General features: G+C 49.9%; 1 protein-coding gene across 1 annotated transcript; it reads right to left on the bottom strand.

The window, feature by feature from the left end:
- Positions 1-858: 858 nt before the first annotated feature.
- Positions 859-18,309, bottom strand: CYS1 (cystin 1). The gene is made up of 3 exons (XM_065630436.1): positions 18,054-18,309; positions 8,212-8,264; positions 859-2,215 (listed from the first exon to the last, which is right to left on the bottom strand). Exons 1-3 carry the CDS (start codon positions 18,306-18,308, stop codon positions 2,110-2,112), a joined length of 414 nt encoding a protein of 137 aa, XP_065486508.1. The 5' UTR covers position 18,309; the 3' UTR covers positions 859-2,109.
- Positions 18,310-19,827: the final 1,518 nt, after the last annotated feature.

The raw sequence follows: 19,827 nt of genomic DNA, 5'->3' as shown, positions 1-19,827 counted from the left end.
GTCACTGGAGGCCACCAAGGGCAACCAAGCTCCTGGAAGCATCTCCCCACATGTGCCGAAGACTCTGGGGGCCTCGGCACAAGCCAGGTCCTGGCCAAAAGAATGGACTCCAAATTAGAGGGAAATCTAAAACAGTGATTATAGCAAGACAGGGTACGGAGTGCCATGGTCACCTACGGTGCTGGTGTCAGCAGGTCTCCTGTGTTTTTCCTGCTCTCCACAGGCACATTCTGCTCACCCCAGGAGGTTTTTGAAAGCTGCTGAAAACTAATACAAGCTCTGCAAGCTCTGTCCACTGACACTCGACATGCTGCAGAGAAACTGTACTCCTGACACAGCTCAGCAGCATTAGTAGGTCTAGAAACAACTGTTCCTGCGAAAAAAATAAAGTGCTGTCGTTCAAAACTGGAATTTTTTCGGACGGATTGGAGACCCCTTGCTCCAGAGGGCCCACCCAATTTCCCCAGGCTCTGCAGGGACTTCTGCTCTCTACTCCAGCTACTTCTGGGCCGCTGAGGTATCCAAGTACCCCAGCCAGTGTGCTGGGAGCTCTTGCCTCCAAGCCCACGTAGCTTTGCTGGAGGTCAGCTCCCCTCCTGCCGCCCGGCGCTGCGGCTGCCGGGCAGCGCCTGAGCCCTCGGGCAGGGCAGTGGTCTCACTGGGGCTGCTGCAGGGAAGACAGCCGGAGCATGAGCACGTTTGCTAGGGGTGTAATCTAGCGTCTGCCTCATGGCATCCCTCTCGCCATCCTCCAAGGATGCATTTTGCTAAGTCTCGGCAGGTACCGTACGACGATTCACCATGTAAGCCAGACAGCCTTTTCCAAAACAGCATTCGATGCCTTTACTGGGGGCTACATAGAGTACAGATGTGTTTATTTCTGTTTCACAGATACCAGGAATTACAAAGTTAAAATACATCATCTTGAAGTGTGTCCTGCTGTTTCCTCTTGCAATTACACAGCCTATGTGAAGATTTCATCTGATGTCTTTTATGCTTCAGCTGAAGACAGAAATAAGGTATTTTTCTACTTCTGATAATAAGCAGCTACTCATAATACATTAAGATGCAGCTAAAATAAAGACAGAAACCCTAAAATACCAGACTTCCCTGCCAGGGAGCACTGAAAATACAGGGTTTTCTTTGGAGACTCAACTTTCTATTTTACTTTGGAATCTGCTAATAGTAAGGTAGTGATTTTTCTTCTAGGTTACCTACAAGAAATAAACGAGAAGGCCAGGACTGACAACTCTGAAAGCTGATCACAAAGAGCTGCTTTGCAGTAGTGTGCAAGGCCCTCTCAAGATGGATGACCACTGGCCGCACCGGGGACGTGCCTCCTGCTTTCTCCGGAGGATCCACACCAAGGAGCCCCAGGTACCACATCGGTGCTGGGATCCCACCCCAAAGGGATTGTGCAAATCCTGTGCTCCCTGATGGCTCCCAGGAGCCTTGTTTGCTTAAACGGTGAGAGTTCAGCTCTGGGGTGATGTTGCTTGTGTACTGGATGGTGGGCTCATTCCCCTCTTCATCTTACATCCCATGGGGGGAGAGGACCATGTTCGAAGAGACAGTGACAAACTCAGACCTGGATCAGAGGCTTGCACAGTGCAAGGAGTGAATTTGGCCTGTTCTGAGTGGTAGGAACATGAATTTCATGTAACACCCCTTTAAGTGAGATCTGAATCAAATGATTCTACTGTATTTTTTTCCCTGCTAAGAAAAAACAAGATCTTCCTTCAAAGCACCATATCTCAACTCTTCTATTCTAGCATGACACTTCAATTCTAGCACATCTTCATTTTTAAATTCCATTTAGAAATGAGCTTCTAAATATTGATTTGCAAGATGAATTGGTCCCTCTTCCAGTGGCACCGATCAGAAGTCAGCAGCTGGTGGGGATCTTCATGCTGTCACTCAGAGCTGGCCAGGAGGGCTTTCTCCTCCGTGCTGCACAAACACCCACACTGCTTCTCACACTTCACCTCCCTTCACCACCCAGCTCTCCCATCCCATCTCACTGTGCAAAGGGTTATTTTGTCAGCAGCAGTTTTGCTCCAGCTGGGCTTCCAGGAACGTGCTTGAAGGTCTTGTGGCGTGGGGCTGGGTTCAGCGGCCGTACTCCCGCTCGATGCTTGCCATGAGCTCCTCCTCCGAGTAATCGTATGAGATTGTGGACTGCCCAGCTGGCTTCTTGCTGTCTCTTTGTGGGCACCTGCCGGGGAAGGGAACGGGTTATTGGTGTCATGAGAGAGAAACAAGCTCTGAAGGCAGAGGATGACCCTTACTCCATTTTTTTGTGAATGGAAAGATCGAGCTGCATGTGGCTTGCTGAGACACAGATACTCTGTCACGTCTAGTTCCCATACCCCACATGCACATCGCTTGCTGACATTTGCTATCACTTGGAATCTATTTTAGTCTGTGAGTTCATTGCAGTACAGTCTTTACAATGCTCCAGATCAAATTCCCAGAATCTTTTGGTGAGTTAGGTTCAAGGCCCAGCTAAAACACTGCGTAACCTTTACGCTAGTTACTAGTTTTAAGGTTTTATGCAGAAAGGGATTTTTTGTTTGTACCTGTAAGTGATATGCTTTTCAACCAAAACATGAACTCTGCTCCCTCAAACTGCTCCTGTGGCTTTTATTTAATTTTACATCAGCACAACTCTCGTACAAGTGAGAATTCATGTACAATTCAAAGTGGACTGATGTGGGTTTTACTGGTATTATCGGATGTGGTATATTTTGGGTACAATGGAAACCTGCCCCTACCTCCATGATGGAGAACAATGAAAAGTCTTCCACAATCTTTGACCCTGTGTCTCGTGCTACCAAACAGGTCTACTTGATCTTGCCCTTCAGGACTCAAGAGAGGACACAGCAACTGACAAGTGAGTGCTCCCCCTTGACCTTGTAGAGAACAGGGAGGTAAGGAACCTGGGCATCAGGCTTGTCACCTCTGGAAGCTGGAGCACATGGCTCCATGAAATGTGGCAATGGTGAGGTGCAGAGCTAAGGGCAGTCTTGAGCTGGTAAATCCAAACAGCGAAGTGCTCTGCCATGCCCTGTCACCTGAGACTGGTGGGCTTCCTTCGTCACCATCCACTGGTAAAGAACAAATAAGCAAGAAAGCAATGGTTTTGTATGGCAGTTAGCTGCTTGCCGAATAAGAGAGAATTTAATACCCAGTAGCACGGCTCTAACTCTGTCCCTGACTCATTAGGTAGCCATTTCCCTAAGGATGAGATCTCTCTCATCCTTGCTCTTGCAGCTCGGATGAATTTGATCATTAGCACCCTGCAGTGAAAAAGCTGACGACCTGTTTATTAGACAAAATCACACAAGCTGCCCCAATGCAGGTAAGCAAATGTAGAATCAGAATTGAAGAAAAGAGCCTTTCTAGGGAAACTTTTTCATACGGGGGGGGGAGTGTTTCATAAACCCTCAGCTGTCTTTGACAGCTAGGAACTGCTCTCCTTGGGTGAGGGAGCATTCACAGTGTTCCTCAAACAGGCATCAGCCAGTGTCCTACCGCGGTCGCTGCGAAGCAAACAGCATCAAAGCAGCCGCACCTCTGCTGGTATCTGTCCAGGTCAGAGGGGCTCCTGCCCCGTCCAGCAGCTCTGACCTGGCTGCGTTAGCGCTGTGGCCCCTGCGGGTCACAAATAGTTTGGTGTTTTTCCTGGAGCCACCTGATGACCCGCTGGCTTGGCACCTGGGTCATGTCGGTGTCCTACTCTTATTTACACTGCACCATGCCCTTGATGGCAAATTCTACTGGCAGCAAGTAGGATTTAGCAAGACTCTTCTGTTTATTCCTTTTATTCACTTTCCTCCCTCTGATGAGCTGTGAGCAACCCAGTTTCCACCACAGTAAATGAGAGCTGGGAAGAAAGCTAAAAGTCCGAGGGCTCAAACCGTACACCAGCAGCTACAGAGCAAATTCCTTGTAAGAATCAGGAAAAGGACGTGTAGAAATCTGACTTAAACACACGACTTATTAATTTAAACTCTGTACTGTGACAATCCTTAAACTAATTTTAAATTACGTGATGAATTAGAGTCAGAGCTCTTGGCAGCTTGCTTGGGAGCCCACAGAAGAGTCATTGTTTCTCTTAGTGGTTACATAATTTCCCACTGTTAATTATTCTTGATGCTTTGGCCTGCATGGTGACCTCCAAGCAAGGGAGAAAATTGACAGGTAAAATTTGAACTTATTGAAACATAGATGTGCTTTTAAAAAAGACAAACCCCCCGTTTACCATGCACATTCTAGAGTTAACAGGGACAGGGCTGTTTGCATTCCATGAGCAAAAGAAAATCGACTTGCTACTCATGTTATCTCTCTATTGCTGTGGCACAGTTCTATACCATTTAATATGGAAAACCAGAAATAAATTTAAAAATGAGAGGTTCCATCTGGATAAAATTAGGAACTTCTCCACCCTGAGGACAGCGAGCAGAGGAACAGGGCAGGCTGTTGTTGTGTAGGCTTCATCCTTGGAGTTTTCCAAGACCTGATGGGACAAAGGCTTGAGAAGTCTGGCATGAGCCATCTTGGGGCAGAGAATGGGACTAGAGATCTCCTGAGGCCCTCCCAACCTGAACCTTGATCTCAGAGGGGCAGCTCCATCGCCAGCCATTTCTGCTGGTCCTGGAATTACGGGAGAGGCCGTGGCAGGGAAACCCTGAGTGCAGGATGTGGGCAGGACAGGAGCTGGTGCACCACAAGCCTGCTCCTGTGCTCCTCCAGCAGGAGAGGAGGCCCCTTGCTGCTCTTCTCCACACGCAGCTGGGGCTGCAGAACAGAGCTTGCGATCACGTTAAATCCAGCTGAGGGCTGTTAGATTTTCCGATTCGGAAAATAACAGGTTAGTACATTGAGGGGAAATTTTTTCAAACTCCAGCTGTTCTGCAGGAAGAGAGAAACCTGGAAAGGAGCAACAGTGAGAGAGAAAGAGCTAGCTGAAAAGCATTCGAGAGGAGAATTTGCAGCATGGTAGGACAGCAAAGAAAAAAAGCCAATGCAGCTCCACCAAGATTACTGTGCAGACTTCTGGGTATCTCATTACTAAAGTTATTAACAGCTTGGAAGAAGTTTAGAAAGCAGCAACAAAAGTCACTTAAGAGGCTACAGCAAAGTAATTTAGGAAAGGAGAAAGCAAGAAATGTGCTCAATTTCAGCTAAAACCTCTCTGTCTTTAAAGATTATTAAGGGAATGAGGAATGTATTTTTTCTAGTAGAGAGAAAATGAGCTATACAATGAGGAGAAGGAAATGCAAAGGGCATAATAGTCCAAAAGTGAGCAAAAGCACCTCGAGCAAGATGTTGAGCATGGTGTGCCAAGCTCCTCAGTGGTGGGGATGGCTGACAGTGCCGTGAACCGGGTGTCATCTCTGGAAGCTGGAGCACATGGCTCCATGAAATGTGGCAATGGTGAGGTGCAGAGCTAAGGGGAATCTTGAGCTGGTAAATCCAAACAACGAAGTGCTCTGCCATGCCCTGTCACCTGAGACTGGTGGGCTTCCTTCGTCACCATCCACTGGTAAAGAACAAATAAGCAAGAAAGCAACGGGTGTCAAGCAGCTGCCTGTGGTGGGAGAGACCTGCCTGCAGGCTCTGGTGACAATATCCCTGATGGGTGGCCAGAGTGATAACCTCCGAGGTAGAAACCTGAGTTAAGTGGCTGAAAATTCGGTTGGGGTGAATCTAGGCCATTGTTTGTTATTGTTTTGCTGAGGATGGGAAAGTCCAGGGTTAATCATTAAAATGCCTTCTGCAAGACCTTGCAGCTGAAAGATGGGTCAAAACAACAACCCGGTAACTCTGCCAGGGACGTGAGCCTTGGCAGCAATTATAAGATCATTACAACGTTCCTGGGCTGTGTCCGTTGTGCTGTCTGTGTACTGCCAGAGAGTGGTTCACAAAAGAATTGCAGGGGGAATGAGAGGCAACACAGCACGATCAGGAACACATCCAGCTGTGTTCCCATCCACATTTACTAGGGCCTGTTATAGATGCTTACATGGTGTCACACAGGAATATCTGTAGTACAGGAGATGCTCACCTACAGCATCTATCTTGCATGACTGCTCTCTTGGCAGATAGTATTGTGTCTCCACGTCTAGTTTTATTTTTCTCTCCCGCTTGACATTTATTTCTTCTTTAATTGGCTTTATGGGATTTTCTTCAGTCAGCAACTCTGTCAAGACAAGGCTAATTTTTGCTCCTTGTAACGTGAGTGCTTATTTAGAATAATTCTAGCCACGGAAACATAAATGATGAGACACCTATGCATATTAAACACTGTTTCTGGGGCTTGATTTGATCTGATTTCTTCAAACTGCAGTTTCGCTGAGTGCTGGACCATTTCCAAAAAACTGTTTGCATGCAGTTCTTGCCAGCAGAAATTGCAGCCCTGCTTATCACGGGCTGTACAGGCACTTCACACGTGAGCTACACTATGGGGCTCTGCAGTGGGTATAGAGTAAATAATATCTAAATGAAGATAAACTCCTGATCCATCATCCCAGGTCAGGAACCAGTTTCTGCCATCTGAAATCTCTGCTTTGCCTGTCAAAGATGGAGGGAGAAGGAAAGCCCTGGCAGGGGGTGAGGGGCTGGGGAGCTCAGTGCGGGGCGGCTGCGCACCCCCAGAGGAGCTGCTCAGTGCCCACCCCAGCCCAAAGCCCAGTGAGGAGGCTGGAGAGCCCAGGAGAACCCACAGTCCCCACGACAGTGCTCCTATGAGCCTCGCTGTTGAGAAAGCCAGGGACAGGCATGTTTTCTGAGCGCTCCCCCGAAACCAGCAGCCTCACCAGGAGAGCTCGCTGCCAGCTGGGAGGGAAGGGAGGGCGGTGGCTGGTGCTTGGGCTCTCCTGTCACATCCCCCAGCGCAGCTCGGGGTGAGCAGGTCACACAACGGTCAGGGCCTGCAGATCAGTCTGCTCTCGACTGCTGCAGGAGCAGAGGAGCTGGATGACAGTCAGAGCCTGACACTGAAGGGAGTTGCTCTTTAGCATAAGGAAATGATGGTATAAAATGATGGTATAAATTATTTTCTCAAGCCTTTTTGTTTCACCTGGGTTTCTTTAACACATGTGTCAAACTGTTCCCATTTTTCTGGGGTCCCCAGCTTAAGAAGGACAACGAATTACTGGAGAGAGTCCAGCAGAGAGGTACAAAATGAGTAGGGGTCTGGAGCATCTTTCTTATGAGGAACGACTAGGAGAGCTGGGTCTGTTCAGCCTGGAGAAGAGAAGGCTGAGAGAGGATCTTATCAATGCTTATAAATATCTCAAGGGTGGATGTCAAGAGGATGGGACCAGGCTCTTTTCAGCGGTGCCCAACAATAGGATGAGGGGCAATGGGCATAGGCTGAAGCACAGGAGGTTCCATCTAAAGATGAGGAGAAACTTCTTTGAGGGTGCCAGAGCACTGGAACAGGCTGCCCAGAGAGGCTGTGGAGTCTCCTTCTCTGGAGACATTGAAAACCCACCTGGACACATTCCTGTGCGATCTGCTCTGGTGAACCTACCTTAGCAGGTGGGTTGGACTAGATGATCTCCAGAGGTCCCTTCCAGCCCCAACCATTCTGTGGTTCTGTGCTCTTGGTGCAGGCAGACTTGGAAGCACAGTCTGCTCGGTAGATTTTGTTTGTGGAAGATTTCAGATTTCTTTTGTTTGGTGCCCAGTGCAGTAGGTCCCAAACATTTCCCTGTCCCTGAAGGACACTCATGTCTCAAACTGGTGTATCATTGGAGTGTCTCATGGGTTTTCTCTTATGATTCCTGCAGAGCAAAGAGATGTTATTCTCCTTCTCTACATGGTGCAGAGCCCACAGATAACCAGTGGGTGAACCACTGTCTGAGCTACTCATTGGAGTAATCCTCACCAGCTTTTTACAAGCTCCTTCAGGGTGCTTCTCTGACATGTAGACATCATGAATTCTGCATTGCTTATGATCAGGAACAAATCTCTATACTGTACTTGAGCTAGATCCTGGATCTTTTCAGGCAGCACAGCTCCTAGATTTTTTTAAGTTGGCAAATAGGTAGAGGATAGGCTATTTGGGGCTATAAACCATTTGACATCATTCCCACCTGTTTCCTGCACATTGTGAGGCATGCAGGAATAGCTTTCTTTATGGTCCCTTCTTTCCAGCTGCCTTCTCCCCTTGAAGATACAACAAAAGCAGGGAGTACTCACTGATGGTTGTTGGTGGTGTTCTCTGGGCCTGGTGAGCTTCTGGTTAACAAAGCCTGGGAAAAAAAAAAAAGTAATATATTTCAGTTACAACACTTTAAAGTTGAGGGAGGTGATTCTGCCCCTCTACTCTGCTCTGGTGAGACCCCACCTGGAGTCCTGCATCCAGCTCTGGAGCCCTCAGCACAGGAAAGACAGGGACCTGTTGGAGAGGGGCCAGAAGAGAGACATGACGATGATGAGAGGGCTGGAACGGCTCTGCTGTGAGGACAGGCTGAGAGAGTTGGGGTTGTTCAGCCTGGAGGAGACAAGGCTCTGGGGAGACCTTATTGTGGCTTTCAGTACTTAAAAGGGGCCTGTAAGAAAGATGGGGACAGACTATTTATCAGGGCCTGTAGTGACAGGACAAGGGGCAATGATTTTTGACTGAAATAGGGTAGGTTTAGATTGGACAAAAGGAAGAATTTCTTTACCATGAGAGCGGTGAGGCACTGGAACAGGCTGCCCAGAGAAGCTGTGGGTGCCCCATCCCTGGAGGTGTTTAAGGTCGGGTTGGACGGGGCTTTGAGCAACCTGGTCTAGTGGAAGGTGTCCCTACCCATGGCCCAGGGAGGTTGGACTGGATGAACTTCAAAGGTCCCTGTCAACCCAAACCATTATTTATTTCTGTGAAACCCATCTCTGTCTATACTGGGTTATGCCTGCTCTGGTTTAAGCCCCCAAACAACCTCTGTGGAGACAATACGGGTACAAGGGAGTCCCCTTTACGAACCACCATTCTGCTAGCTCTGTTTCAGCATTCAGGGCAGCTGGGTAGCTGCAGACTGCAGAATCAAGATTGCTGAATGTTAATTAATTAAACCTCCCAGATTTCCCATGAATACAAACTGCTCCACCGGCTGACAAGCAGCGGTACGAAAATACCCACTAAGGAAGGAAGTTATGGCAACATGGACCAAATTCTTTTCACAAAGCTTTTTCCCTGAAATGATCCATCTGGAGTGAAACATCCACCTTCCCTGCGCTGGCAGCCCACAGGTTTCCAATGGGGCACCAGCGGGGCAACCAAATCCAAACCCAATGGCATTTAAAATGGGAAGATGATGGGACCTTGTGTCTGTCTGAGCCTCCAGCTGGACCAATGATAAAATGACCCCCCTGCAGGCAGATGCTACTGAGAAGAATATAACTTCCATCTTTTTCTACTTCTTCACTGTATTCTCACAGGGAAAGGAAGGGGGACAGGGACAAGGGTCGTAACTTTGCACAAACCTAGAGCCATTTTGGCTTGCCATTGTTTTTTCTGAGCTGCCTTCCTAAAGCTGGTGGCCCTCCTTCATACGAGTAACCCTGAATCTCATTATGACACTAACAGATGTTAAACAGGTAGCACACAGAACCAAAGTGAGAACTTGGCTTACAGAAAACAGAAATGAAAAGTTGTTCCATCAATGTGGAAAAGAGGAAAAGATTTTTCTGTACAAGGTGAAAGAGAAGCAAAGGAACCAGGGAGCGGTGTGGAAAAGCTTGCAGTTCAGAGCCATTGCCTGTATGTCTGCTGTGCAGTATTTCTGCAGTGCTGGATGGGATCAAGCGATTCCTCAGTAAGATCATGTATCTGCTCTTGAAATAGCTCAAACCTGTGCTGCCTTAAGGTCCAGCAGTGCACAGGACTGGTGTGGGTAAGCGTGGGGTCTATGGAGGGAAGATACCATTCTATAGGCAGTGCTGGTACAGCAATGATGGCTTTAGGCACAGTTTTGCTCTGATTTAAATCAGTTGATATTGGTGAGGCTTATATATGTTGTCTGCTGGCTGGAAATGTCTGCCTGTGTGTCTGTCATTATTGCACAGCACCTGGTTTTAATCCGAGAGGAGATGTTTTCACTACACTCCTTCCTTAGCTGCTTCTCATGTTGATGGACAGGAACTGAGGTTTAAACACAGAGGTCTCAGACACTGCTTGGCAGATAGCTGCTTGTCAGCAAACTGTTCGGCTCTTCCCTGCTTCTTGGGTGGGCTTTGTGCTGCCATGGTCACCTTTGGCCCCCACGCTTGAGCAGGTGAGGGGGCTGCAGCAAAGACACCTCTCTCATGGCACTGGGTCAACACCTCCTCCAGGCCAGCCCTAAGTGGCTTCCAGTTCTGGAGCTGGGAAAGGTGTCTGCCATCCACCATCTTTCATGTCCTAGATGTTTGCTTAAAGCTACCAACTTGGTCTCTATGAAAGACTTGTAGCATATACTGACACCCATCAGAAGGCACTCTACTTCCTTTCAGAAGAGCCCCTGCTCTTTGGTAACACTTTATTATCTCTGGAAGAGCCTGAACTGCTTTTGGAAACAGCTCCTGAGTCCAAGTGGAGACAAGGTGTATTGGGTTTGCATGGCAAAGTTTTGGCAGCGGGTGATGTGCAGGTGTGGCTCCTGCGAGAAGCTGCCAGAAGCTTCCCCCGTGTCTGACAGAGCCAATGCCACCTGGCTCCAAGATGGGCCTGCCGCTGGCCAAGGTCGAGCCCGTCAGCAATGGTGGTAGCACCTCCGGGATGACATAGACAAGACGGGGAAAAAAACCCGTGCAACTGCATCTGGACAGAGGAGTGAGAATACGTGAGACACAAAACTCTGCAGACACCCAGGTCAGTGCAGAAGGAGGGCGGGAGCTGCTCCAGGCACCAGAGCAGAGATTCCCCTGCAGCCTGTGGTGCAGACCCCGGTGAGGCCGCTGTCCCACTGCAGCCCATGGAGGTCCATGGTGGAGCAGAGATCCACCTGCAGCCCAGGGAGGACCCCACACCGGAGCAGGTAGATGCCCAAGGAGGCTGTGACCCCATGGGAAACCCATGCTGGAGCAGGCTCTTTGCAGACCTGTGGTCCATGGAGAGAGAAGCCCAGGCCGGAGCAGGTTTGCTGGCAGGAGTTGTAGCTGTGTGTGGGCCCCAGGCTGGAGCAGTCTGTTCCTGAAGGGCTGCACCCCGTGGAAGGGACCCACACCGGAGCAGTTTGTGAAGAACTGTAGCCCATGGGAAGGACCCAAATTGGAGAACTTCATGGACAACTGTCTCCCGCAGGAGGGACCCCACGCTGGAGCAGGGGAAGAGTGTGAGGAGCCCTCCCCTGAGGAGGAAGGAGCAGCAGACACAACGTGATGAACTGACCACAACCCCCATTCCCCATCCCCCTGCACTGTTGTGGGGAGGAGATAGAGAATTCAGGAGTGAAGTTGAGCCTGGGAAGAAGGGAGGGGTGGGGGGAAGGTGTTTTAAGATTTAGTTTTTATTTCTCATTATTCTACTGTGATTTGATTTGGTAATAAATTAAACTAATTTCCCCAAGTTGAGCCTTTTTTGCTCATGATGGTGAGTGATCTCTCTGTCCTTATCTCAACCCATGAGCCTTTCATTATGTTTTCTCTCCCCTCTCCGGCTCAGGAGGGGAGTGACAGAGCAGCTTTGGTGGGCACCTGGCGTCCAGCCAGGGTCAACCCACCCCATGAGGCTGTGAGAAAGCTGACGGTGAGGGAAGAGAGCTCCCACCCGGTTATTTAGCATCGTTTCTTGGCAATCTCCCACAAGTAACAAGAGCAAGCTGCAGTGCCAAGAGGAGGCCGTGCTGAGCTCTGAGGGCTGACTTCTCCTGGGAATGCACCCCACAACGCAGCCCCTCGTCCTTGTCATCGCCATCACCCACTGGGCCCTGGTTTCCTTCCACCAGGTGAAGAACATCATTCATCCTCAGCACCAAGGGGAATACAGTTCTTCAGGAGTGCTTTGATGCTGCTCTTCCCACAGCGAGAATCCGGCCTCCAAGACTTCTGGGCAAAGGATGGGTTTGGATCATTTTAGGGAGGGGTTTGAATTGTACAGTAAGTTGTCTTTTTTTCTTCCCTTGTGGCTGACTCCTCCACATTATGAGCCGTATGTGTTGTGTGGGTGGAAGACAGAATTAATTAGTCATCAGGACAGAGCAGCTCTGGTTAGCAAAATCTGCTTCTCTCTGCAAAATCAGCTCCCACCTTCTCCAAGAGATCTGTCAGCAGCAACGCTTATTTCCCAAGAGGGTTCAGCATTGGCGTAGGTAGATCTCTACCAACATTTAGTCCGGTGCATGAGGAAAAAGTGGTGATGAGTGAAAACAAAGGGCACCTCCAGCATCTGCCTTTCCACCACCATCAGAGCCTCCATGCTTCAGGAGCTGCTCCCACTTCATGAAGGGTGAAGGGCGCTTGGCTCTACGACACCCGAGTGACACTGTGCGCTGGTAGGACACAGAGCAGGGGCTGTCCTAGGCAGTGAGAATCGTAAAAACTGACCCACCCAGCCTGCTCTGGATTGCTGTAATGTATATGTTGCAAATTCAGCAGACAATTAGTATGAGCCCTTTATGTGGGTTAAGATGATGTGCACATCATGACACTTCAATATTATGGGTTCCTATCCTGCAGCTAAATGGGTAGTCTCTGGCCTGGCTGGCCCATGCCCTGTTAAAAGATAAATGAAGTCAGCTGCTCCTTTCTGCAGCTTGCAGTCATCTTTTTATTACTCATCCAGACTGCAGTGTGTCTCCTTGTTTTCCACCCTGTTCCTAGCGTGGACATATTATGCTGGGGTCTATTGTGCTATAAACCCCCACATTGTCCCACACTGCCACTACCTCCAAGTTTAAAGGCTTGGATATTAAACTCACCCTGCATGTACTTGGGATTAATTTAACCTAACAAGATGTGAGGTGGAGTGATTTGACAGCCGTCGCACACACAGTTCAGCTGTCCTTTACATTGGGGCAGCGGCTCCTGGGAGCAAGATGGAGCAGAAAGCTGGAGGAAGGAATTATTTCTCTCTACTTCATGCATGAACCAGCACTCCCAAAGTGCAGCTTCATACTCCCTAAACCTGGTGGGAGCCGCGGATGGCGTTCCTCACGGGTCCTGCCAGCCCTCACCCCCTGTCTGTCTCCTTCTGTCAGCTCTGGCAGCCGTGGGTGAGCTGGGTGAGAACACTGTCTCCTGGGACCCATGGGGCGATCTGGGGCTGTGCACCTTCACTGTTTCTGAGCTGTGTTGAAATTGCTCAACTACAGTCTCAACTGTTAAAATCACATCGTCTCCAAAACTGGGTGACCAAATTCAAGCTGCCTCTTGAGGATGGTCCCTCTGTTGGCCCCTGAGCTATGCCCAAGTGTTATTTGGGAGACTGCAAGTTCACCCTGGCCAAAACCATACCAGGGAGCATCCTAGCATCTCAGTGGGGCAGACCATCACGGTCTGATGCAAGGCAGCTGCTATGGTATGGTGTACCTGTGGAGACATAGCCTTGAGATGGAGTAGAGATGTAGACCCTGAGTGGTCCCATCATACAGGAGAACTAGAGAGTGGCTGAGCCACCTAAAACATCTACACAGGAGCAGTGTTGTCCCCTGCCAGTGCTGGGTTGTAGTTTTGCAGAGCGGCTTTTCTGCAGGATGTAAGCTAGTGCCTCCTTCCCTGCCCCTGCTGCTCCCAAATGCCTCTTCACAAACACCTCGCAAACTGCACCAGGGGGCCTGTCTGAGCTGAAATGAAAATCGCCTCCCCTGGAGGGTGGCAGGCGATGTCAGCCAGAGCGCATCGCAGATGCAGTTTGCAGCAGAGCTGCAGATGGCTGAGCAGAAGGGCAGCACCCTCCAGCGACGCCAGCAAATGATGTGGGTGGTGAAGCCAGTCATCACTGCCGAAAACAGCCCCTCAGGAACATGCAGCTGGAGTTATCACTGGGAAAAAAACCCAAACAAACAAAACCCCAAATAAACAAAAAACAAAAACAAAAAACCAAACCAATAAACCCCTATTTTACCTGACGTGCCAGAAGGTACCAAGCGGGACATAAAGCCCCGGCTGCATCCTAGGCAAAGCACTCCCAGCCTTGCTCTGGTCTGCAGCAACATCCTCTGGCCAGCCAAGGAATTAGGAACAGGCGGTGGACGGGAAATGGGCAGGGATGTGGGGAGTTCCCACGCTTCTCTTCTCCTGCCAACACAAACACCAGCTGCCAGCTGTTCCGCGCATGCCCTGTGCTTAGTTTTTACAATAGATCAGGAATGGTTTCAGGGCAAAAGCAACCCGTGCTCTGCTGAGTGATGTTGGGGAAAAAATACCTAGTCAGCTGTTTTCTGAGTCCAGCTGCAATACAGCTGTGCTGGGAGGGTGACAGTGGCTGAGAGGACAGCACAGTCACTACTTGCTGGGTTCTGGTGAAATTTCAGGTGCTTTAAGAAAGACATGGAAGATAAAGTGAAAGAGGGGAAGACCTTTAGCTCCTCAACTGCTAGACCCACACCTGCACATTAACTGTAGGATCTGAAATAATCTGACTTTGGACTTTTCTGTTAGCTGCTTCCCTTAGCTGTTTGGAGTTCAGGGAGTGCCAGTTGTTCAGCTGGATAAAAGACCTTTTCTGAAGCACCCTGGCCCATAGAGCATGGCTTCCTGCATTACTATAGGAGAAGGTCTTGACTCCAGGGCATTTTTGACCATTAAGGCGAACAGGAAGAAAATGCTAAAATAAATTGCAAACAGCACTGAATTATAAAGATTAAATTGCTGTTGGGGGAAGCATATTTTAACAAGAGTAGAAAAATAAACCTATCTGAGTTCCTAGAAGAAACTAATGGAGTGTCACATTAAATGTCCCCACAGGACCCCTACACGTCTGCAGCTGGGACCAGCCAGCCATGAGATGGTGCTGCACCACACCAATCTGCAGAAACAACATTTATCTGGCTGAAAAAAAAAAAACAAACCAGGCAGAGCTTTGAAGACCTGGATATTTTGAAGGTACACGATTGTGCCTCTGGCAGACGGTTAGTACACCCTCTACCCGTGTTGCTGCCGCACTGCAGCTGGGGAGGTCGGTTTACTGTAATCACATCCTGTCTCCAGTCAGAAGGAGGGATGGTGCCATGGAAAAAGCTGTTAAAAGCAAGACATGTCAGCTTGATTTTTCCATTTCAGGAAGTCAATGGGGAAATACCTGAGGCTGCAGCCTCTCCCCTGGTTTCCACAGAGACCTGTCACTCTGCTCCGTGCTCTGGCAGCAAAACAACTAAAACATTTTCTGCACTTAGCAAAGAAGTGGGGAAAAAGCATGTACAACCATCTGGAATCGAGGCAAAACCTGAAAATGGATGTTTGATGATGATAAGGAGGTGCTGGGGTCTGTTTCAAGCTGGGATTGGGTTCCCCATCAGGATTTGGTTCCCAGCCTGTTTTGCTGTGCTTTCACCCTTCTCACTCCCGAGCACTATTTGAATGCCACAGAGGTGGATCGAGCCCTTAAATGCAGCCACGTCCCTCTCCACCAGCCCTTGCCACCTGGCCTGACTGCCCACTGGCGCTGCCAGCTTGCTGCTGGGTGACGAAGTGCATGGGAGTTCATGTAGGAAAGCCCAGCGCTGATGCACATCATGGCCAAGAGAAACCCAAATGTGACAGCAGAGACCTGAGTCCTACCTGCAGGTAACCTCTCTCTTCTGGCCAGCAGCAAACCTCTCCTCCCACCAGCCAGAATCTGCTCCTCCACAGGCTGTTTCTCATCACACTTTTCTACTGTAATGTCCCCTCGTTGCCTTTCCTCCTCCTCCCTCATCTTTTCCCCATTAGCTCTGCTCAATCAGCCCCGCCATTCTTCTCTGAAATTTCTTTGCCTGTCCCCCAGATTGCACAGCTGAACAGGGCAAAGCAAGGAATTTCCCTCCACAAGACAGAAATTACAAAGCCTGGCTGAGAAGTTGGCAAGACCAAAATTTCTAGCAAGCAACTAGTGACGCAAGGAAGCTGGTATCCCTTTCCAGAAACCTCCTCCACCGGCCTCGTGGGAAGGGTGGGCCTGCAGTTTGCACAACAACCTAAAAGACTAAATTGCATCCAGTAAACAAGCAAAACTTCGTGCTGCAAACGGTTTCCTCCCTCCTTCTCTTAGGCTAGTGACTTTTTGCACCTCGAGGAGTCAGAATGGTAAAGCCATCGCTGCTGTCTCAGCAGGACCATGGCCACCTCAGCTTCAGGTAAAGGAAGCGCTTCCAAGAAGAGCTTCAAGTTTGCCCTGAAAATGCCTAAGACTTCTCTTGTATGTCTTTTATATCTTTGAAAAACACTAGTAATTCTTTGCTTTCAAACAACCTGTTGGGGTTCAACCAGAGGTGTGAACCGTCCTTCCCTTGTCATGATGAGGAGGGACGTGAGATGCTTGGCATTGCCGTCACCTCACAGGTGGCACAGCTAAATGCTGCACCCATTTGGCCACACTGGGTGACCGAAGCCTCCATGCCACTTCAGGCTGAATTTTGAGGGCCCTCACAGACCTCTCTATGCTGCAAAGCCTGATGGTGTCCCTGCCCGGGGACACAACCTGAGGTGGCTGAGGAGATGCTATAGGTTCCTCACCATTATTTCTGCCAGAGGAGGAGGTTTGCAGCAGGAAGCTGGGCATAGTGACCCCCCCATGCCACCTCAGGGGCCACATCTTCATCCTTTCTGGTTTGCCCTCTGTCATTATTTCACTAGTATCTACTGCCACAGCATACTGTCTCTCTACTGATTTTTGTAGATGGGGGCATCTCTGTTGTCTGTCTGATACGTAATTAACCAGAATATACATCACTTCAGAACAGAGCTAATATACCACTTTATGCCCAGGAAAATTCACAACCAATATAATTATTATTTTTAAAGATACAGCCATGATATTCACACGTGGAGACAGAGGAAACACAGACACCAGCAAGCTTTCTTCCCATAAGAAAAGATAGATGGAGGAAGCCAGGACTGCTCATAAAAGGGAGTCTCTCAGAGGAGAAAGCAGTGCTGGACTGAGGTCCCATTCACACCGCAGGAGGTTTGGAAGTTGAAAGGGCAGAGAAAAAATATGACAATATAAGATCTTTATTTTCTTCCCATTTCCAAATCTTATTTTCTTTGATGCTGTTCTTTAAAACTTGTCTAAAAAAGAGGTTCTCATACTGAACCCTGCCGAGTTTTCTAGTGGCAAAATTATTTTATATTAAAGTCATCCTTACCCCATGGACATGCAGCCTGGCAATGGAAACAACACACTTTTGAAAGAGCAAAACTGAGGCATGCAAGGCAGAGAGTCCTGGGCCCTAAATAGTAATATCTATTCTTAAATTTATTAGTCTGACGACTTTTGTGCATCTGTGTGGAGCAGTGTTTATCTAACAAACAGCACACAACCTCCAAAGCCAAGCTAAGATGAAAGAAGGCAGTGATTTTTTGCCTTATTGCCAGATGATAGAGATGCTGCTATTTTTGGATAGGAAAAAAAAAAAAAAAAATTCTCTGCTCCCTCAGAGGCAAACCCACTATTTGTTAAACAGAAAGAGCCTGAAATGCTTCATTAGGAAGAGCCAGACTGCAATTGCAGTGGATTGGCAGACATTAAACAGCAGCTTTATGTTCAGATTTTTAAACCTCTGTTTCCAAGCCTGACCAAGGGAAAAGCGAGAGCCGTACTTTATAAAGTCGAACTATTTCCACAAGACAGGAAAAGAAACTTTCAATAGCACAGGGAAAGTGGAGAAGGGGATGGACCTTTTCGGGACGATATTTCCCTTGCACCAGAGAGAAAATGCAAAAAGCAGCAGCAAATGGGACCGAGCCTCGTTTGCCAGCAAAGATGAGAAGAATTTAATGCCATTTACAGTGCGAGGAAGCCACGGCTGCAGCAGTTCACCCCGCTATGCCAGGGCTGCCCGCTCCGGCGGGGACCCCCCAGGGGAGGGGGGTCCCGGGGGCGCCTCCAGGAGCGTCCGCCCGGTCGCGGGGTCCCCGCGGGGGCCGGGCCGGGCACTTACCGCCTGCTCGGGGGGGGACCCGCCGCCGCCTCCCGCCGCCGCCTCCCCGCAGCTCCCGGCGTCCCGGGGCGGGGGGACTCCGCTGCCGGCGGGGGCTCGGCGGGCGGGGGCGGGCAGCGCCGCCGCCTCCTCGCACTCGGCCAGCACCGTCTCCAGCAGCTCCCGGTTCTCCGCCGCCGCTCCGCCCGCGGGCACCGCGTGGCCCCCGGCCGCCCCCGCCGCCGCGCCCCGCCGCCGGCTGCTGCCGCTGCCCATGGCCGCCGGTCCCGGAGCCAAGGGGCTGTGCCGGGGGCGCGGCGGGACGCGCTCCCAGGCCCCGCCGCCGCTCCTGGCCGGGGCGGGCGCGGCTCTTGGCCGCTCCGCAGAGCCCGGGTCTCACAAACCCTTTTTTTTGTGGGGGGGGAGGAGGAGGGCAGAATCCCACCCAGCAGTGCCCCAAAGGCCAAGGGAAAGAAGCGGCGGTGCGGAGGAAGGATGCACGGACGTTTCTAGCCGCATTTTGGGAGCCCAGATCGCAGGCAGGCTGCTTCACTCTGCTTATGCTTCTAAAACCTTCAAATCCAGCCCGTTATCTCCAACAGTTTCAAAACCAGCCTGTTATCTCAGGCCTCCTGAGCCTCCTGTTCCTTATATACATCTCCCGGAGCTGGGGAAGGGGCGGGGGGGGCGCTGGGGGAACTGTCATCTTCAGGGACCGTGCAGCAGGAACAGCAATCCTGGGCTAAATTCAAGCACACCTCACTCAGACGAGTCTTGCAGACATTTGGAAAAAAATGCAGCTTGGAGGATGTCATCTAGGGCAGGTTTTGGGCTTCGAGTGACAGATCCGGCAGTGTTCCTGGGCTGAGGAGATTTTCCACCCTTGGACTAACTGGTGAAAGGAGTGGAGTTTTGGGACAGCCCCCGTGTAAAGGAGGGGATATCTGGGCACCTCTGCAGCCCATCTGCATGGCTGGAGTCACTCTCTCCTTCCAAGCAGCCTGCTGAGCCCATGGAGTAGATTCTCTAACCATCCTCAGTGGGTCCTTTCTGTCTTTGCTTCCAAGAATGACATATTTACACAATCATTGGATGCTCTGGGAGGTATTGCTCAAATTAAGAAATACCTGTTAAAGACAAGACTGTCATTTCACCCCTGAGGATGAGAGTGTGGGGGTAAATTGGCTGCTTGGTTTCCATCCCATACTTGCAGCATGCAGGTGCGTGGGAAGGAAAGCAGGTCCTGCAGGGCTGCTGCTCCCCTCCTTCCAAACTAGATAAAAGCAAGAGGGCCAGAGGTGAAACTCCTCTCACTGCTCCTCATCACTGATTGCCATGATTGCAATGATTGCATCTACCAGTCATTCATTCTGCTGTTTCTTCCTAAACCACCAAGCTAAAGCCCAGGACTTTGCAACTGAGGGGCTAGAGGAGGGAAGGCAATGGGTGGTCAGATCATTGCCAGATGGATGTTCTGCAGGAAGAGATCAGCTGGGAATCTGGGGGTGCAGTGTCACATGCAGGGCCTGGCTACAGGGAAGGGGAGGTAACAGAGAAGATGCTCTGGATCTGAGGTGGGTCTTAGAGAAAGGAGAAGTGATGGGGACTGAATGCTGAGGAGGAGATGGGGGAGCTGAACAAGGAATGAAATAGCCCCAAACAAAATGTGCAGCATATCGAATGGCTGAAGGATGCAAGGTGAGGAGCAGCCATCATTTCACTCTGACCTGGTAGCACATGCTTTAAGAAGACCTTTTTCTTGGCAAGGAGACCAAGACACTCTCAGTGACCATGT

The sequence above is a fragment of the Caloenas nicobarica genome, chromosome 3 (assembly GCF_036013445.1).
Source record: "Caloenas nicobarica isolate bCalNic1 chromosome 3, bCalNic1.hap1, whole genome shotgun sequence".
In the NCBI taxonomy this organism is placed as follows: domain Eukaryota; kingdom Metazoa; phylum Chordata; class Aves; order Columbiformes; family Columbidae; genus Caloenas; species Caloenas nicobarica.
The sequence above is the reverse complement of the archived record's forward strand: the minus strand, read 5'-3'. Positions and strand labels throughout refer to the sequence as shown.

Excerpts from the sequence above, each read along its gene's own strand:
- CYS1 (XM_065630436.1), bottom strand. The coding sequence starts at position 18,308 with ATGGGCAGCGGCAGCAGCCGGCGGCGGGGCGCGGCGGCGGGGGCGGCC. Across the intron at positions 8,265-18,053 it reads GGTCCCCCCCCGAGCAGGCG|GCTTTGTTAACCAGAAGCTC; the intron begins GTAAGTGCCCGG and ends TTTTTTTCCCAG. Across the intron at positions 2,216-8,211 it reads AACACCACCAACAACCATCA|GTGCCCACAAAGAGACAGCA; the intron begins GTGAGTACTCCC and ends CTTCCCCGGCAG.